Raw genomic sequence first — 17227 nt, 5'->3', positions numbered from 1 at the left:
CAGTTTTACTTAGGTATAATTGACATACAATAAACTTCACATAACTAAAGGGTACCGTTTGAGGAATTTAACATGTATACACCCTTGAAACCATCATCACAATCAACATACTGAACGTATCCATCACCCCTTAAAGTTTCTGCATGTCCCTCTCTTCCTTTTTCCCTCGGCAACTGACAACCTGCGGTCGCTCCGGACTAATTTGTACTTGTCTAAAATTTTATACCTTCAAAAAGAAGCAGTAGAAGGGGTGACCAAAAGCTAACACAAATAGTTACTTTTTTTTTTTAGGTTATTTATTTATTTATTTGACAGAGAGAGAGAGAGAGAGACAGCCAGCGAAAGAGGGAACATAAGCAGGGGGATGGGAGAGGAAGAAGCAGGCTCCCAGCAGAGCAGAGAGCCCAATGCAGGGCTTGATCCCAGGATCCTGGGATCATGACCTGAGCCAAAGGCAGATGCTTAACGACTGAGCCACCCAGGCACCCCTAAATAGTTACTTTTATTCTTAGGAGATGCATAAATAATATTAAATATTTAGGGATAAATTTGACAAAAGCAGTTCAAGACCCATATACTGAAAACCATAAAACACTGCGGAGGATTTTACGTGGATAGAATCATACCACAGGTACCCTCGTTTGTCTTTCATTCAGCATAAGTATTTTGAGGATCACCCATGTTGTTGCTCATGTCAATACTTCATAGCTTTTCATTGCTGAGTAATAGTCCATTGTATGGGCACGCCATAATTTGTCTACCCATTGCCCACTGACGGGCGACTGTGGCTATTACAAATTAAATCTGTGGCTGTTACCTCTCAGATCTGAAGATGTAAGCAAGGGTGTAAGTTTGTTTTTATCACTACCCTCCCCACAAAACATATGCATAAAATTTAACAGAAGTCAGTGTTCTGCAGTTTGCTTTTTTTCTATTACTGTATAGAGACCTTCCTCATTCCCCTTTACAGCTGTATCGTCCTCCACTCTATGGATGGTCTGTAGTTTATTAACTGGTCCCCTTGGATGGGCATTTAGATGGTATCCAGTTGTTTGCTCTTACAACTGGTGCTGTGATGAATAGACTGCGTGTATGTCATGTTGTATTTTCATCTGGAGTTTGCCGAATGACGTTAATGGGCCGAGCCCTGCAGGATCCACAGGAGACTGCGGAACAGATCGGACGCGTCTCAGTCTAGTAGGAATGGAGGACCCTACAGCCATCTTGGGGCCATGCCAGGAATGTATATGTCCACAGAGCCTGGGGAGGTTGGGGAGGCTGCCTGAGGAGGGGCCTTCTAGAAGCTCTTCTTCCTCTTTGGCCAGACTGGGTGGCTTGTGTGGGAAGGAGGAGAGGAGAAGGACCAAGACTTTGTGGTCAGAGAAGGTATTCTGGGCTGGGAAAGGTCACGGTGGAGGCAGCTGGAGCTGGGGGAACACCCTACAGATGGAGACCCCCACATAGGCACTGAGATTTAGGGAGAGAGCCACGGGGATGGGCCGGAGAGAGAGAATTATGCCTGTGGTACTGCTGTGTGCACAGAGGGCCACCACCCAGACCTCCACTCTTCCAGCTCCCGGCCTGTGACCCTTTTTCACGCAGGCATGTGGGACAGCAGTTAGGGCGTGTGTGCTGAAGGTAGACTGCAGGCCTTTGAGTCCTGCTCCCGCATCTTGGGCAGGTGAAACAGGAGGGAGGATGATATCTACCGCACAGGTTGTAAAAAGGATGTGCGCTAATGAATGTCCAGTCTGAGTCCCTGGCTGGTCATCCGTCACGATGCGGGGCAGGCGTGGTGGAGCTGCGATGGTTGTCATTCACTGTCTAAGCTCCTCTGTCTGGGGAGAGAGGGGGACTTTTTTTACTTTCTTTTGACAGAGGGGATTGGTGTGGGCTCATATTAGCAGCTTGAATGTCAAGGACAAGATTCATGCTGTGCTGTGTTCATTTACCTTTCTGTGCCCTCCGGCGTGCACGTGCACACGCATGCGTACACACACATACACACGCACCCCAGTAGTTCTCAGTAAGGTGGAAGAAATGAGTAAGTGAACAAACGGGCACACTTTTCACCTGACTCCCTGGGACTTGGCACCGAGGGCTCTGACGGGCTGGTGGGCAGGGGTGACCAGGCCAAAGCACCAACAAAAAGCCTTGCAGGCTATTTTTGGGATAAATGACCCACCACTTCCAATGACTTGCTCCTAAATGGCGTCTAATTTCATTAAGCCTTGGAAACAGTGACATCACGAGCGCCTGCCTGGTAGCCGCCCACAGATGGCGAACCACAGAGTGATCTGAGATTCGTCTGCGAGAGCAGGGGAGAAGTGAGGTCCCGAGCAGCAAAAGTTAAAATAGCAAAGCTGAGACATTCTGCTATGAAAAGAAATTACAGAAGAAATCCATTAGTCAGAGATTTCCAGCGGCAATTTCCTTGCTTGGGAGCAGAAGAAGAGTGATGTGTGTTTATTTTGGGTGAGGTTACACAGCCTTCCTCACTCAGTAGGCTACATGTGGCATGTAAAGTGCATTAATGTCGATGTATGTTTTGTCTTAAGGTAAAATGAGTTAGAGGCACAGATTCAGCACGTTTGATTAAAATAGTGACACTTGCACCTATCAGACCATCGTAGTAAGCCACAGGTCCAGGTAGATTCTTTTCTCTGTGGATTCCTTTGCCCAGGTCTCTCTAAGTGAGCTCTTCCTTCTCAGGCACAGAGCAGAAGGGAGAGGGAAAGACTGCTTAATACAGATTCCTGGTCTCCGTGGGAGCAATTGAGGCCGTGGCCGTGAATTCTCCCAACAGCAGCAGAGGCAACTGGCTGCCTTTCAGACAATGCAGACTCAGTGGGAAAATGAGCTTCCCACATGGGAAGTTTTGCTCTGCATACAACACAGTTTCTCAACTTAAGTTCTCTGGACATTTGGGGCCAGTAATCCTTTGTTTTGGATGGGGGACCGTCCAGTACATTGTTGGATAGTCGGATGTATTAGCATCCCTGGCCTCAACCCGTTAGGTACCAGGAATACCCCTACACAACCAGATGTCTGGGGGTAGGGGGTGCAAAATTGCCCCTGGTTAAGAACCACTACCATATGGCTTTTCAAGAGCCTAAGAGATGACACGGATTTCATAAGCTTTTTATTGTCTTGTTTTTGTTTAAAATATTTTGAGTTTAATGATACCTTGAAGTGGACAACTCACTCCTCTTCTTGGGGCTCCCATTTTCTCATCTGTAAAATGAATGGGTTGGATATAGTGATCTCAGAGTACCTTCTAGACCTGAGAGTGGACAGTGTCGAAGGCAGGAGGCCCCTGTGGGGTCTCTGTGTTTACATCCTGTCCAAGCAGGTGATACCTCTTGCCCACCCAGCCCCAGTCACTGGCTCCTGTTCTCCTGGCACTTGGCATCCAGATCAGTCCAGCTGATGGTTCTCTTTACTTTGATTCAAACCCACTTTTCCCCCTCCCTTTTCAAAGTGAAAATTTCTCAATATCCAGTACAAGGAACCCCTGAAGACCCAGCTTCCCCACTATCCATTTCATCTTAATCTTGTTAAGACCAGCCAGTGGGTCTTATCTTTGTGCAGATTCATTCATTGAGGTCAATTCCCCAAGGGCCTGAGTTGGGCAGGGCTGGGCAGCAAGAGGGCCCAGGTCCTGCCTTTGAGAAAATCACAGTCTAGCGGGAGGGCAGGAGAAGAGCGTTTTTTTTGTTTGACAACAATAGAGAATCCATCTTTTCACTTTTTCTGTTTGAGGCTGAGCAATTCCTGTTCTTTAACCTTTTTTCCTAAGATGTATTTTCTGCTGAAATGGTCTTGGTTTGTCCCCCTCATTGTTGAGAAAAGCAGCAAGAAGATAAATTAAGCCTGGATTCAGATTGACAGGTGTGTGAGCTCAGCCAAACCACCAACTCTCTGAGCCTCATCTGTAAAATGGACTAAAATCCCTAACTTGAAAGTTGGCCGGGAGAATTGAGTGAGAACATGCCAGTCAAAGGCATTGCATGAGCTGAGCACACACTAGATATACAGTAAACATCCCTTCCCCCTCCTCCACTCTCTTTACCCTTTCCTCCATATTCTCTTGACACTGGGTGGCCACAGCTAATCGCATCACCACATCACCGCAATGAGGGCCTGACTAATGTAAGTCAGAGAGGACGGCTCACTTCCCAGTCTGTCACATGCCTGGGTTCTCACCAGCCTTCCTGTGGCCCATTTGCTTAGCGACATTCACTGCTGACTCACTTGGCTTGTGGTCAGCTCTGAACCAAGGGTCTTTTTCGGCTCTCCCTTTACCCCACCACCAGTTTAGATTTGTGGCATGGGAATGGGATAATTATTAGAGAACATTCTGTTTAGGTGGCCCTTCTCAAGGAGTCAAAAGCATTACTAGACTGGCAACTTCATGAAGGCAGGGCCCATGTCTACATTGACTACTTCCATTTTCCTACACCTAGAATATGGCCAGTAAGTACTTAGTAAATACCTGTTGAATGAATTAATGTATTCTGAGCTGGCCTCTGTCTTCCAGGAGATTCCCACCTGCTCTAGGGCAGCATCTGTGGGAAAGTAAGCAAAACTTTGAGACTTTAACTTACCAATGAGTGAACTCTATACTGATTCCCACAAGTATACAGGGCAGTGGAAGGACTATGACCTATGACTCAGACTTGGGTTTGAATCCCAGCTCTACTAGTCATGGGCTTGGTGACCTTGAGCAAGTTGCTTATAGCTTAGCCTTAGTCTTCTCCGTGGAAAAATGGGATATCAGTGTCTGCCAGGGTTCTTGTAAGAATTAAATGTGAATATGTGTGTGTCAAAGTGCCCAGCACAGGCTGACAGTGATCTTGGTTTCACGTCGGTGCCTCTCTCCAGAGCACCTCTTTCCTTTGATCACCATTGCCTCCTGTAGTTTGGTCCAAGTCTATCCTCCTCTCTTAGACCTTTGTTCACTCAGCTTTCCCCCTCTCTTCCCACCCCCAACAAAGATATACGCTTGACACTTAGCATACTCAACAAACACTTGTTAAGCCAGCACCTCAAAATCAGACGCTTACAGGGTCAGGTACGTGTGAAGAAAGCAGGCTGTGTGGGATTTTTATGTGAAATCTCTCCCCTAAATTGTTTTTCTTAAATTCCATTAAATTAAACAAAATTTTTTTAACTTTTTATTTTGCCGTAATTTCCAGCTTACAAAAATTTGCAAAACTAATGCAAAGACTTCCCATATGCCCTTTACCCACGCTTCCCCAAATGTTACCATCTTACATAACCAAAATACCACTATCAAAACCAGGAAAATAACACTATACAGTAGTATCAACTGATACGTGGATCCTGTTTGAACCCTAGCCTTTGTCCCACTGATGTCCTTTTTCTCATCCAGGATATCCTGTGTGATTTTGTTGTCACGTCTCTTTAGTCTCCTCCAATCTCTGAGGGTTCTTTAGCCTTTACTTGCCTTCATGACCTTGATAACTTTGACAAGTACTGGCCACTCATGAGCCCTCAGTTTGGATCTGTGTGTTGCTGTCTCATGACTCATTTGAGGTTGTACGTTCTGAACGAGACCCCCGCAGGGGTTGATGGGGTGCCTTCCCCAGTGTGTCCGCTCAGGAGGCACATGATCTGTCTCCTTACTGGTGACACTCACTTTGGTCACTCGGTTAAGATGATGTCAGGTTTCTCAACTTTAAAGTTACTCTTTTTTCCCTTTGTAATTAAGAAGGATCTTGTGGGGAGGTACTTTGAAGAAATATCCTGTTCCTCATCAGACTTTGATTTATTCATTTCTTTATATAGATTTGTGGCTTCCTATTTTATCCAATGGGTTATAATCTATTCCTACGATTATCGATTTTAATGCTCACATTGTCCTTTCCTTGGCCATCGTTCTTTGAACACTTTCTCGCTTTCTGACATAAGAAGGTGCTCCAAGTTCATCTTGTTTTTTCCCTGCCTAGCCCTGGAACCAGCCATTTCTCCAAGTAAAGAATGATATTTAGAAGCCAACATTTGAGTACCAAATGCCCTCTTTGCTGTGTGACTGTCCCTGTTCCTGGACGCTCTCTATGGAGTGAGCTAGGAAATATACGTGAATATGACGTGTGTTTCTGTATGTGTGTCTGTTGAAAATCACGAATTCGCAGTGAAACCTCCATGGGTTCTGTGTTTCTCTCCATGTATACCTCCCGTCCCCAACAGTGAGGCACCTGGCCCCCATTATCCTCACTATATTTACATATTCACTTAGGGTGTCCCCCCCCACCCTCACCCCGTGTATCACTCTCCCATCGCTCCCTTCTTCACCCATAACCAGGTTCTGACACTCTGCCCCCAGCTACCCCTACCTACCCACCCTGAGCGGCCTCTGACTTCCCATGAAACTCCCAGTTTGGGAATGACGGTTCATATAGCTTTTAAACTGTGAGGCCCAGTTTCTGCCTGCGGGCCCTGGCTGGTGACCTGATCTTAACTGGACAGGGAAGCTGGATTGTAAGCCCCTCCCACCTCTCCGGTGCCCGGCCCTCCAGCCCGTCCCGGCGCCACGTGCGGGTCACCTCCGTGCTCCAGCACGCCAAGCTCAGTCCTCTTTCTTGGCCTCTGCTCTCACTGTTCTCCCTACCTGGACCACTTTATGCTTCCACCCAGCCTTCCTCCGATCCTCCTGCTCTGTTCAGCCATCACCTCTGCTGCTGGAAGCTTCGAGGATCACCCCAGGTGCCCTTCCTGGGTTCCTCCAGCATCTTCAGCAAACCCCGAGAGGGAGCACCACTGCATCCACCTTCCATTTCCTCGTTTGTCTCTGTTGCTGAATTATAGGCACATGGGGCCAAGGGCCGATTTGTATACCTCTGTTCCTAGTGCCTAAAAGAGGACTCAGCACATAGTAGGTGCTCATGAATGTTAGGTGAATATTAATAATAGTTACTGCAAATATTCTTATAGTACTTCCTGGGAACTAGGCATGGTCCTAAGTGCTTTATATGCATGAAGCCACTTGGTCCTAACTGCTGTGCTGTGAGATAATACCGTTGCCCCCATTTTACAGCCAGAGGAACTGAGGCACAGAGAGGTTATGTCAGTGACGTGCCCGAGGTCACACGAGTCACGTTTGAGCCCAGGTGGGATGTAATTCCACAGTTCTTACATTATGTTCTTACCTCTCATCTGGCTCTCGCAGCTACAGGGCTCAGGGGAGATGAGTAGGTCTGGATAGTTGAGTCACGTGGACCCCTCCCTCTTGACCACACTCCCAGCCCGATTCTAGTGCCCCTCAGGGGCCCAAGCACAGATGACTGGTAGCTGAGCAGGCAGGAGGGAAAGTGTTGCGTTTTAACTTGGCAGCCCCAGGAATATCTTCTCCCCTGAGGTGTTAGGAAACCCGGCACGTTTCATGGGCAATTAGAGTGAGCGCACGGTAGTCAAATGGCAGATCTTACGCAAGATCCCAAGTCATCGCAATGAGGTTAGCGGGGTGCTGACGGCTTTTCCCAGTCACCCAAGGGGAACCACGTGCCAGCCGGTCACCCTGAGAGCTGGAGTCCTGCCGGAGAGCCGGGACCACTGTGTGGACTTACAGCTCTGTTGATAGAGCTTCGCTTGGTGAGAACTGTCTCCTCGGGTTCAAGTGACAGGAAGGAAACCAAGTGTGTGAGGAGCCCCCTCTGAATGCCGTGTAAATCTGCTGCAGACCTTTATTTCCGGTACTCCCCTCGGGGGCCTGGCAGGGCCTGGTAGGAGTAGCCACGAACGAGGCAACTGAGGCTCAGAGCGGTGAAGCCGTTTGCCTAAAGTCACACAGCAAGGAAGACCAGCCCGAGATTTGAACCCAGGGTGGTCTGATTCCAAGGCCTTAACTCTTAATTACATAGCTGGCCAGAATGACCCCATGTCTGTCTGACTCCCAAGCCCCCCAAATCTTCTGCCACGCCCACGAGCCTCGTTTGCTCTGGTGGGACCCCTACAAAAGAAGGGAGCCTGCTCTGTGTGTAGGGAGGAAACCCACGTCAGAGAGGAGCCAGAGGCGAGCCTGTGGACCTCAGGCAGGATTTTTTGTTGACTCCACACCTTGGAGTTAAAAAGAATCTCTGCAGGCAGGCTTCAGGAGCCGGGGCACGGGGAGTGGAAACAGGAGGGGGAAGGGGAGGCAGGAAAGGGAAGAGGGGGAGGAGAGGTGACTCTGGGCAAGAATGCAGTGCCGTCATGGAACGCAGGAAAGACTGCGTTTCCCTGTTTCCTTCATCGTTAGAGAAGCCCAAGACTCGGGTTCTGTTCATTCCACAAGTGCTTACTGAGTGTCTGCTATGCGCCAGGCCCATGCTGGGGTCTGGGGACAAGGCAGAGGCCAAAACCTGACAAGGTCCCTGCTCTTGTGGAGGTTCCATTGTGATGGGGGGGGGGAGACCAACCCAGAAATGTAACCAAACGAGAGCCCTCTAGGTAGTTCTAAGTGTTGTGAGGAAGTACTACCGGGAGGTGGGGCAGGGTCCCCTTAGAGGGGTGTCCGGGAGGCCTCCCCAAGGAGGTGGCCTGAAAGAGTGGGAGAAGCTGGTTCTGGGAAGAACTGTGGCTCACCGACCAGGTGGCATGCCGGCTGACACCATCTCCCCTGCTGCCTGAGACCCGTCCCCTTGTACCCACCTCACCCCTGTCCCCTTTGCTCTCTGCAGGTTTGACATCTACAGGAAGGTGCCCAAGGACCTCACGCAGCCGACATACACCGGGGCCATTAGTGAGTAGTGTCCTTCTTGCCGTTGCGCCCTGCCCTTCCCCCCATCCCATACCTGGGCCTGCTCTCCCCGCGCAGAGCTGCTGAACCAGGGAGGAAAGAAGGGAGACAGACGGAAAGGAGAAAGGATGGGCATCTTGCCAGCCCTTCCTGTATTTCCTCACCTCATCTGTCCACACCATAACCCTGCAAGGTGTACGCCTTGTCTGTTTCTGGAAGGATACACCTGGAATCATCAGTAGTAATTACCCCTGGGAGGGGAGACAGGGGCTCAGGGGTCGGGGGAGACTTAACTTTTCCCTTCATACCTTTTAGACTACTGGAGTTTTTTACATAAGCATGTTTTTAATCATTAAAAAATACTAATAAGTGTACCAGAGTTTGGTTTCTAAAACGCCAGTCTTCAGTGAAAGGACCTAAGGCTCCTTAAAGAAATAGCTGTTTCCAGGGCTGGGGCAGGAAGAGTATACAGAACAAGCGTGGAGCAACCTTGGGCCAAAAAGCAAAGAAGCGCCAGAGGAAAGAGAAGGCTGCAGGTGCATCAGCAGGACCCAGGTGCAGCGGGAAGGGGGCCGAAGAGCAGCACTGGGGCGGTCTGAGTAACAGAGCGCGGCGGGGCTGCCTCAGGTGCCGAAGAATTACGAAAACGGAGCATGAGTCTCTCGGGTGTAAATAAAAGGGAGACGAGGCATGACGCTTCCTCACAGAGAATTCCAAATAGTGTATGTGACTAAATCCCCCTCCGGGAGGTCCGCCTGCACTGTCCTCTCCTGGAGGAGACGCACTTGCAAAGAGCAGAGAATGGAAAGGAGAGAGCAGCTTTCCCGTCGCGCTCCCCAGAGACAGCACCTCAACCAAGTGATGACGGTTGACGTCAACCAGTGAGAAGTCCTATGGACGCCACGCGCCCCCGGATGGGATGTGGTGGGAAGGGCACCTCCCCTCCGAGGGACCGTCCCAGAAAAGGACAAGCCTGTCTAATCATGGGAAAACGTCAGCCAGTCCCAGGTTGGGGGACATTCTGTGAGACACCTGCCGGTACTCTTCCAAAGTGACAAGGTCTTGAAAGCCAAGGAAACAATGAGAAACTGTCCATGGATTCAAGACGAAGGACATAGGATGACTCAATGCAAAGTGGGATCCCAGGTCCCATCCAGGAACAGAAAAAGGGCGTTAGTGGGGCAACGGGGGAAACCTGAGTGCAGTCTGTGGCTTACTTAATGGTGCCGCACAGTGTTAATTTCTTCCTTTTGACAAACGTCCCCTGGTTATGGAAGATGTTAACGTAAGGAGAAGCTGGACGAAGGGCGTACAGGAACTCTCTGTGCTCTCTGTGCATCCATTATTACTCAACAACGAGAGGTTTATGAAAAACAAACTCAAAGCACCATGTAAGCAGGAAGACTAAAGCCTCATATTCTAGATGCGAAAATGGGTCCAGAGAGGTGAAGTGACTTGTCTGAGGTTTCATAGCTTTCACAGGGTATGCCTCCCTGTAGCCCCCGCCAGACCCCCTTGCCTGCCTCTCCAGTGCTTGGTGTGCGAGAGGGACCCTCCCCGTGGACTGTCCCCTGAGCAGGGCCCTGGGGCTGGTCAGTCAGGTTGGAATCCATTGCTGCCTCCCAGGGTGGGCATGTCGGGGGTATGACCTTGGGGATGACCCCATCTGGTCCTGCCCAGCCCTCCCTCATTGATGTTGTGGGTGCCTTCTCCAGCCCTGGGTCTCCACATCCCTGGGGAAGGGAACAGAGCAGCCAGGTGACAGAACGCGTGTCCTACAGGCTTTAGGTCTCATAGGGCTGGGTTCATTCTCCCATCTAGTAGCTAAGTGACCTTGGGCAAATCACTTCCCTGCTCTCTGATCCTCGGTTTTCTGATCCGGGGAATAAATGAGTTCCCACCTGTCAAGTGTGGGATATGCCCTAAGTCCTCAGGGCTTGGACTACCCTCCTCTTGTCACTGACCTCCCGGAGCCCCCAGCCTGTGAAGGTCCGTGACAGCAGATGCTGTGACACTTGGTGCCTGCATCCAAGGCACGTCAGAGGCAAGGGGCTTGTTCATCTATCTGTTCTACTAATTTATGAGCCTGGTCACAAAAATTTAAGTGAGGTGTCCTGTCCCCTCCCTCCCACCAGCAAACAGTTCAGACCTCTGCTTCACGGTCTCTGTGGTCTCGCCCTTGTCAAGTACGTGTGACAGTCAGGTCTGTATCCTCCTAGAGTTTTTAAAAAATAGATGCGGGCTTGACTATAGCGATATCGTTGTCATAAGCAGAGAAGGGAGCATACCGTGCACACCACTCTTCCCTGCCCTTTTTCCAGCTGATATATCCTGGATACTTTCATACCGGCACATAAACGGCCCACTACATTCCTCCCTCCTGCTATGCCTGGCAACCCACAGTTGTCATCATCTGGGCGACCCACGGTTTATGTAACCAGTCTCCTGGGGTGGACATTCTTGATTCCGATTTATGGCTATTGCAGACATCCTTGTCCATATATTTTTATATCCTTGTATGGTTATTTCTGTAAGGTAGCTTCCTAGAAGAGGAATTACTGGGTCAAAGGGCATGTGCATTGTAAAATTTAGAAGGTACTGCCAGATGGCCCTCCTGGGATGTGGTCTGATTTGCAGTCCCAGCCACAGAATGCAAGACAGAAAATTCCTTTACACAAGAGGAAAAAGGCGTGAGGCATGGGAAGCCAGCCCTTAGTTACCATTTAATGAACAGATATTTATTAACTAGGTCCCGGGGCCAGGTCCCGTGCCAAGTCCCAGGATCGTGTTGATGAATGGGCTTTGGTCTTTGTCCTTGAGGAGCACACGGCCTAGCAGGGCAGCAGACACAAAACCATCCCGTCTCATTACGTTGCGATTGTGCTATTAATAACCGGAGGAAGCGGCAAGGGCGCTGGACACTCACAGATCAGAAATTCTGCCTCCTTCACTTAAGCGCCCGTTTGGCCTTGGACAAATTCCTTGACTTCCCAGAGTCTTGGATGTTGGGTCCTGGGTCCAGTGTCCCCCTTTGTGGACTGCACCGGGTTTCCCACTCGCACGTGTTCTCTAGGGGTCACAGTCCTACGGTCCACTGCCTGAGTCCGTTTCAGAAGTCTGGTATCAGAGAGCCTTAGCTTCTTGCCTAAACAGGGATGGAAAACCCCCATCAAGCTTTCAGTATCAGAAAGGCCTTTCTAGTTGAAATACTTCCTACCTGCCTTTATGTTTTTCATTCATTCATTCATTCAACAAATATGTATTTCGTACCTTCTCTGAGCCAGGCACTGTGCCAGACCCTGAGGCCACAGTGCTACTGAGACACTGGGTCTGTCCTAGTACGGGGCACTGGGAGGGTGAGCAGTCACAGAGCGTGTGTGATCAGGGCGATTGGACACTTGGGTTTAGCTGCGTAGGCTCAGCACTTGCCACATTCACCTGCCAGGCTGACTGGGCTTCATCCAGGCCTTGAACAGAGCGCGCGGATTTCCGTCCCTGTTCTACCACCCTCCGATCCGGATTGAGTCAGATCTTTGGGCCCTTTTGTAGGCCTGGGGCAAGGAGGGCAGTTAGAAGACCTGGCTTGGTCTAGGTCAGCACTGACCTTCAGAAATACCTCCCTATTTCATGCCTGTTCATTACAGCATCCAGTGGGTTGCTGGGGCTTGAGAGTGGTTTAGGAGGGGTGAAAATGATGCTGAAACGCGGGTCCTATGTGATGCTAGAAGATTCCAGGTGAAGGGTGTTTTGCCTGGCAGTGGGATTTTTTTTTTTTAATATTTTATTTATTTATTTATTTATTTATTTATTTATTTATTTATTTGACAGAGAGAGAGAGAGAGACAGCCAGCGAGAGAGGGAACACAAGCGGGGGAGTGGGAGAGGAAGAAGCAAGCTCCCAGTGCAGAGCATGGAGCCCAATGCGGGACTCGATCCCAGGACCCTGGGATCACGCCCTGAGCCGAAGGCAGACGCTTAACGACTGAGCCACCCAGGCGCCCCTGGCAGTGGGATTCTCTACCAGGCATCACCGCTGCAGTTTGCAAGGGAGAAAGAGAGGGACATGAGCCGGGAAGTTGGGACGGGTGGCTGCAGCAGGGCCGTGCATTGGTCCGGCAGCTGGGGAGGACATCTGAAATTTGTTTCTATGCCACGAAAGCAAGCAAGCAAACACGGCCCCTCCGTATAAACCGATGTGGCATGTATTTAGACACAGGTGGCTGGGTGAGCAAAGCATGGTTGCAAAGGATATCTATGTGATGCTGTTGTTTTCTTAGAGAAAAAAAGGATTTGTCTGTCTCTGCCTAAATGCCTGTGGAAGGGTGCCAGACCACAGTGCTGATACCTGTGGGCAGGGGACTGCAGATCGGGAGCGAGAAGGAGACTCAGCACACTCTGACTTTTTATGTAGCTTGACGGTTATGTGCATGGATTACCTCTTCTGAAAAGAAAAAAAATAAAACCCTTTAATACTGCCCCATATAGCTTTTTTAGTGTCTGAAGAATTGGGGAGTCATTCTAGGATCCGACAGGTTGGTCTGGTTTTAGAGGTATGGTGGGGACTCTGGGGGTGTCCTTGTCTTGGTCTTCACTTGGAGTCCTAGATTTTGGGGGTTTCTTTTCATAGGGCATTGGATCTAGAATTCACAGGTTCCAGGCCTGTCCCCCTTCCCCCCACCTACCTTCCAGTGTGTTCCTGGACCTGGCCTCTTCCTCTGTGAGCCACCATTTCTACCCACTTCACAAGGGCGTGTGCCCCTGTCAGGCGGGAACGTGAGATGACAGGGTGGGTGTTTATGCTCCCATGGCAGGGCACAGAGTAGGGGCCTAGCAAACACTTGTTCTCGTCCTTCTTCACTTGGGATTCATCTTTGTTCATTTTAAGGTAGGCAGGCAGGTAGGTAGGTAGGTAGATGGATGGATGGACTGATGGACGATGGATGGATGGATGGATGATGATTGATTTCAGCATTTATCACAGTGCTTAGCCAGTCCCCAAGCAGACCGTCAAGAAGGTAGCAGAATCAGCAAGTGGCACCAGGAACTTTTTTTCTTTGCAGGAATCTAGGGGCCACCCCATTTGTCAGTCACCTTCCCCAAACCCTCCAAGGTCTCCTTGATGAAAGTCCTAATACTGAGCGAACGCTCTAGCCTTCCCGGCACTATTTCAAGCCCAGTCTCTATGTGGTGGCAGTTCTCAGAGCAGCCCCATGAGTCATGTTGCCATTTAACAGGTGAGGAAACTGATGCAGGGAGAGGTAAATAACTTACCCAGAGACCCACAGCAGGTGAGCCGTGGGCCATACTTTGTAAGCCCTCGCCCACTGCACACCTCTATGAGAAGCCCAGAGAAGGCGTGGTCAGCCCTCATTCTGTACTCTTGGGGGTGACTCCCTGTCTGTTACTCCCTCCCGTATGCCCAGCTCTGGGCCAGGTACTAGAGCTGTGGAGTTTGTTTAGTGAGAGAAGAGAAGCAGCCACAAATAGCCAATAAAATGTGGAAAGTGTGAGAATAGATGCTGGGAACACAGAGGAAAGAGTGACGAGCTCCACCTCTCAGGATGAGGGGAGCTTCCCACCAGAAAAGTCATTTGAGCTGGGCTTTGGCCTGGGAGGACAGGGAGGAGTTCACCTCGAAGAGAAGACGAGGGGGAGGGGGAGGGGGAAGAAGGAGGAAAATGGGGAGGGGCAGGAACCTTAGGAACAAAGGCACAGCAATAAGGCACATATTTACAGAATGGCACGGGGCTCCCTGTGGCTGGGTGGTTAGATGTTGGGACAATATAGGAGATGGGGCTGGAGTTGAGGGCCAGGTCCTGGGGCACTGGTTATGTCTTGCCCCCAGGAGTGTCTCCAGTGGTCGCAGATTTCAACCTTGTCAGGGGCCCAGCAGACGAGATAAATAGGAGTGATGTGGGCCAACGCTGGAGCTCTGTTCTACTCTCTCTGCATTTCAGACTTGTATAAAGAATTCCTTTTGTACAGAATTGTCCCTTCTCTTGAAGCACAAGTGCTCAGTTATCCTCATTTTCTGACCTTTGATGAGGACATGGGCACAGTGTTGATGGTACTGCTGGGGGTGGCAAAAACGGTGACAGACAGTTGGCCCCAGCCTGCGAATCAGGGAGGCAGGAGGGAGTGGTGGGGCCTGTGGCAAACTGGCCAGCTCAGACCCCATGGGGGAGCAAGGGCTTGAGTGTGGTGGAGCAGCCAGCAATCTGGACTTTCATGTGAGATCATATCGTTCATTGTCAACTCCAGATTTTAAAATCCATACCATTTTTTGGGGCGCCTGGGTGGCACAGTTATTAAGCGTCTGCCTTCGGCTCAGGGCGTGATCCCGGCGTTCCGGGATCAAGTCCCACATCGGGCTCCTTCGCTGGGAGCCTGCTTCTTCCTCTCCCGCTCCCCTGCTGTGTTCCCTCTCTCGCTGGCTGTCTCTATCTCTGTCGAATAAATAAATTTAAAAAAAATCTTTAAAAAAATAAAAATAAAAAAATAAAATCCATACCATTTTTGCTGAACATTTGTGGGCCACCAATTTGCAACCTCTGTTGTTGACTGACCTCTGCATTAATATGCTCTCGTGGAAGGAAGCCAGGCTGGCCCCCCTGAGGACCTGTGTACCTGGGGGGGTCAGTCCCCACAGGAGGGTCATCTCCGTACCAAAGGCAATCTACCTTTCTGGGAACAGGGCTGCTTCGACTAAGAAGGGGCTTTGGAGGGTCGGTGGGGCCTCTCTCCCCCTCCCTCTAAGCAGCTTTCCTCAGAGGGCAGGGGGAAGGGAGGGGAGGGGAAGGGAAGGGCAGGGAAGGGCCAGCCCCCCTCAGCCAGCGCCCTCCACCCTTAACGGTGTGTCTCTGTGTTGTTCCTTGCAGTCTCTATCTGCTGCTGCCTCTTCATCCTCTTCCTCTTCCTCTCAGAGCTCACCGGATTCATAACGACGGAAGTGTAAGTTCCATTCCCCCTCAGGGGGCATTTTAGAGCTTTCTGGGACCCCAGATGAGAAGAAGGAGGAGCTTTAAAAAGGAGCGAGAACTCTGAACCTTCCAACCCTCTCATTTCCAAGCCCATGGCATCCATCACTTCTGTTTCTTAAAAGGGTTTTGAAGTTAGAGCAAAAGCAAACACCGTTTTGTTGAAGCTGAAGAGAACATTTGGGTTCCGTTCTGTGGGGGGGCCTCCTGGGTCCTCAGATGAACAGAAATCACGGACCCATCTTGCCGTCCCTTTGTTTGGCCAGTGGGCTTTTTTCCCTCTGAATCATCACAGGGTCATTTGATGTGAAAGCTGGAGGAGTTCAGAGAGACGGGTGCAGCTTCCTAGCTGAGGGGGGCGGGGCTGCTGACATCAGAGCCCGGCCCCCTCCACTAAGCCCCCTTCACTGCCCAGAGGCCCACACTCAGTGAGGAATCAGCGTGGGCTTCCTGGCAGCGCTTGACGCATTGTGAATCGATCCCTGATTTCTAGAATCATCCGTTGCCCAGATAACCTAGTAAATACTCCAGGGTGTGTGTAACACGGAATGCCATTGGGATTATTCAGTCACGGCCTCATCGGCCGCCCGAGGTGGAATTAGAGCCCCAGCTTCCTGCCTTGGCCACTGGCTCAAGCTTCCAAGCCCTTCATTCCTGTGTTTACAACCCAGAAAGTCATCACAGGGCTGGGTCCTGGCCACCCACTCCCCTGTCCAACACTGGAATTTTCTTTCTCGCTCATGGAATTTCTTGGTTTCTTTTGCCTCCCTCTCAGCCACAAGACAATAAGAAACGAGAAAAATGGTTGCCTGGCCCAAGACAGGCCTCGTAGCTGTGGAAGTGTTACCACCTTTAGTCCTCAAACAGCCCTTATCTCCTCTTTATAGTTGAGGAGAACCGAGGCTCAGAGAGGTGCAGGGACTTGCCCATGCTCATACACTGAGGAGGGGGCTCCCAAGGTCCACCAGTCTCCCGAGCCTACAGGTGTGTCGGTCTTGTCCGTTCCCCACCACCACCCGCCAGCCAGATCATGTCATTCCTGCCCTCCACTGGTATGGGACAGTTTGCCCTCCCTGTCCTTCTGATCCTGGTCTCAACCATAATGGCACCAAAGCCCGGGTGCTCGATTACCACTTTGCTCTGTGACCCTGGGCAGGTGGCCAAACCTCTCTGGCCCTCAGTATTGCTGGCCAAACAAGGGAGGGTGCACCAGAGTCAAAGCTTCCAGGTTTGGGGAGGCTTGTCTGCTTCCCAAGACATGACCCCCTGACCATGTAGGGGTCAGAGAAAGTTCTTTGTCTCACTCAGCTCCTAATGGGGGGTGGCTCTGTGCATATTTGGGGCACTGGATGTCTCAGGGGTCACCCCATCATGAGTTGGAGTTGGAAATAGGGACAGCAGCAAGATATTAAGACCTACTGTGTGCCATACACCTTCTGGTCTTTCCAGGCTGCACCCCATTCCCGGAGGGGGGGGGATGGCTACTGTACAGCCCCTCATGTTCTGAGCA

At 50.5% G+C, this 17227-nt stretch overlaps 1 protein-coding gene and 1 long non-coding RNA gene across 5 annotated transcripts in view; one reads left to right on the top strand and one right to left on the bottom strand.

Moving 5' to 3' along the window:
• The window catches only part of ERGIC1 (endoplasmic reticulum-golgi intermediate compartment 1), a 102391-nt gene that overhangs the window by 39766 nt on the left and 45398 nt on the right, over positions 1–17227 (top strand). For 3 of the 4 annotated variants that reach the window (XM_040630286.1, XM_008692373.2, XM_008692376.2), the window contains exons 2-3: positions 8682–8743; positions 15619–15691. In XM_040630286.1, coding sequence (XP_040486220.1) covers positions 8682–8743; positions 15619–15691 — 135 coding nt within the window. Of the gene's footprint in view, positions 1–8278; positions 8372–8681; positions 8744–15618; positions 15692–17227 lie in introns of those variants that run through there. The other variant, XM_008692374.2, reaches the window with a different exon arrangement.
• Positions 1408–7598, bottom strand: LOC121102744. Its single transcript, XR_005834824.1, has 4 exons — positions 7173–7598; positions 4496–4568; positions 3187–3234; positions 1408–1838 (listed from the first exon to the last, which is right to left on the bottom strand). It is a non-coding gene; the product is annotated as an uncharacterized LOC121102744 (long non-coding RNA).

Source organism: Ursus maritimus, unplaced genomic scaffold, assembly GCF_017311325.1.
Source record: "Ursus maritimus isolate PB19 unplaced genomic scaffold, ASM1731132v1 scaffold_15, whole genome shotgun sequence".
In the NCBI taxonomy this organism is placed as follows: Eukaryota; Metazoa; Chordata; class Mammalia; order Carnivora; family Ursidae; genus Ursus; species Ursus maritimus.
The sequence above is the reverse complement of the archived record's forward strand: the minus strand, read 5'-3'. Positions and strand labels throughout refer to the sequence as shown.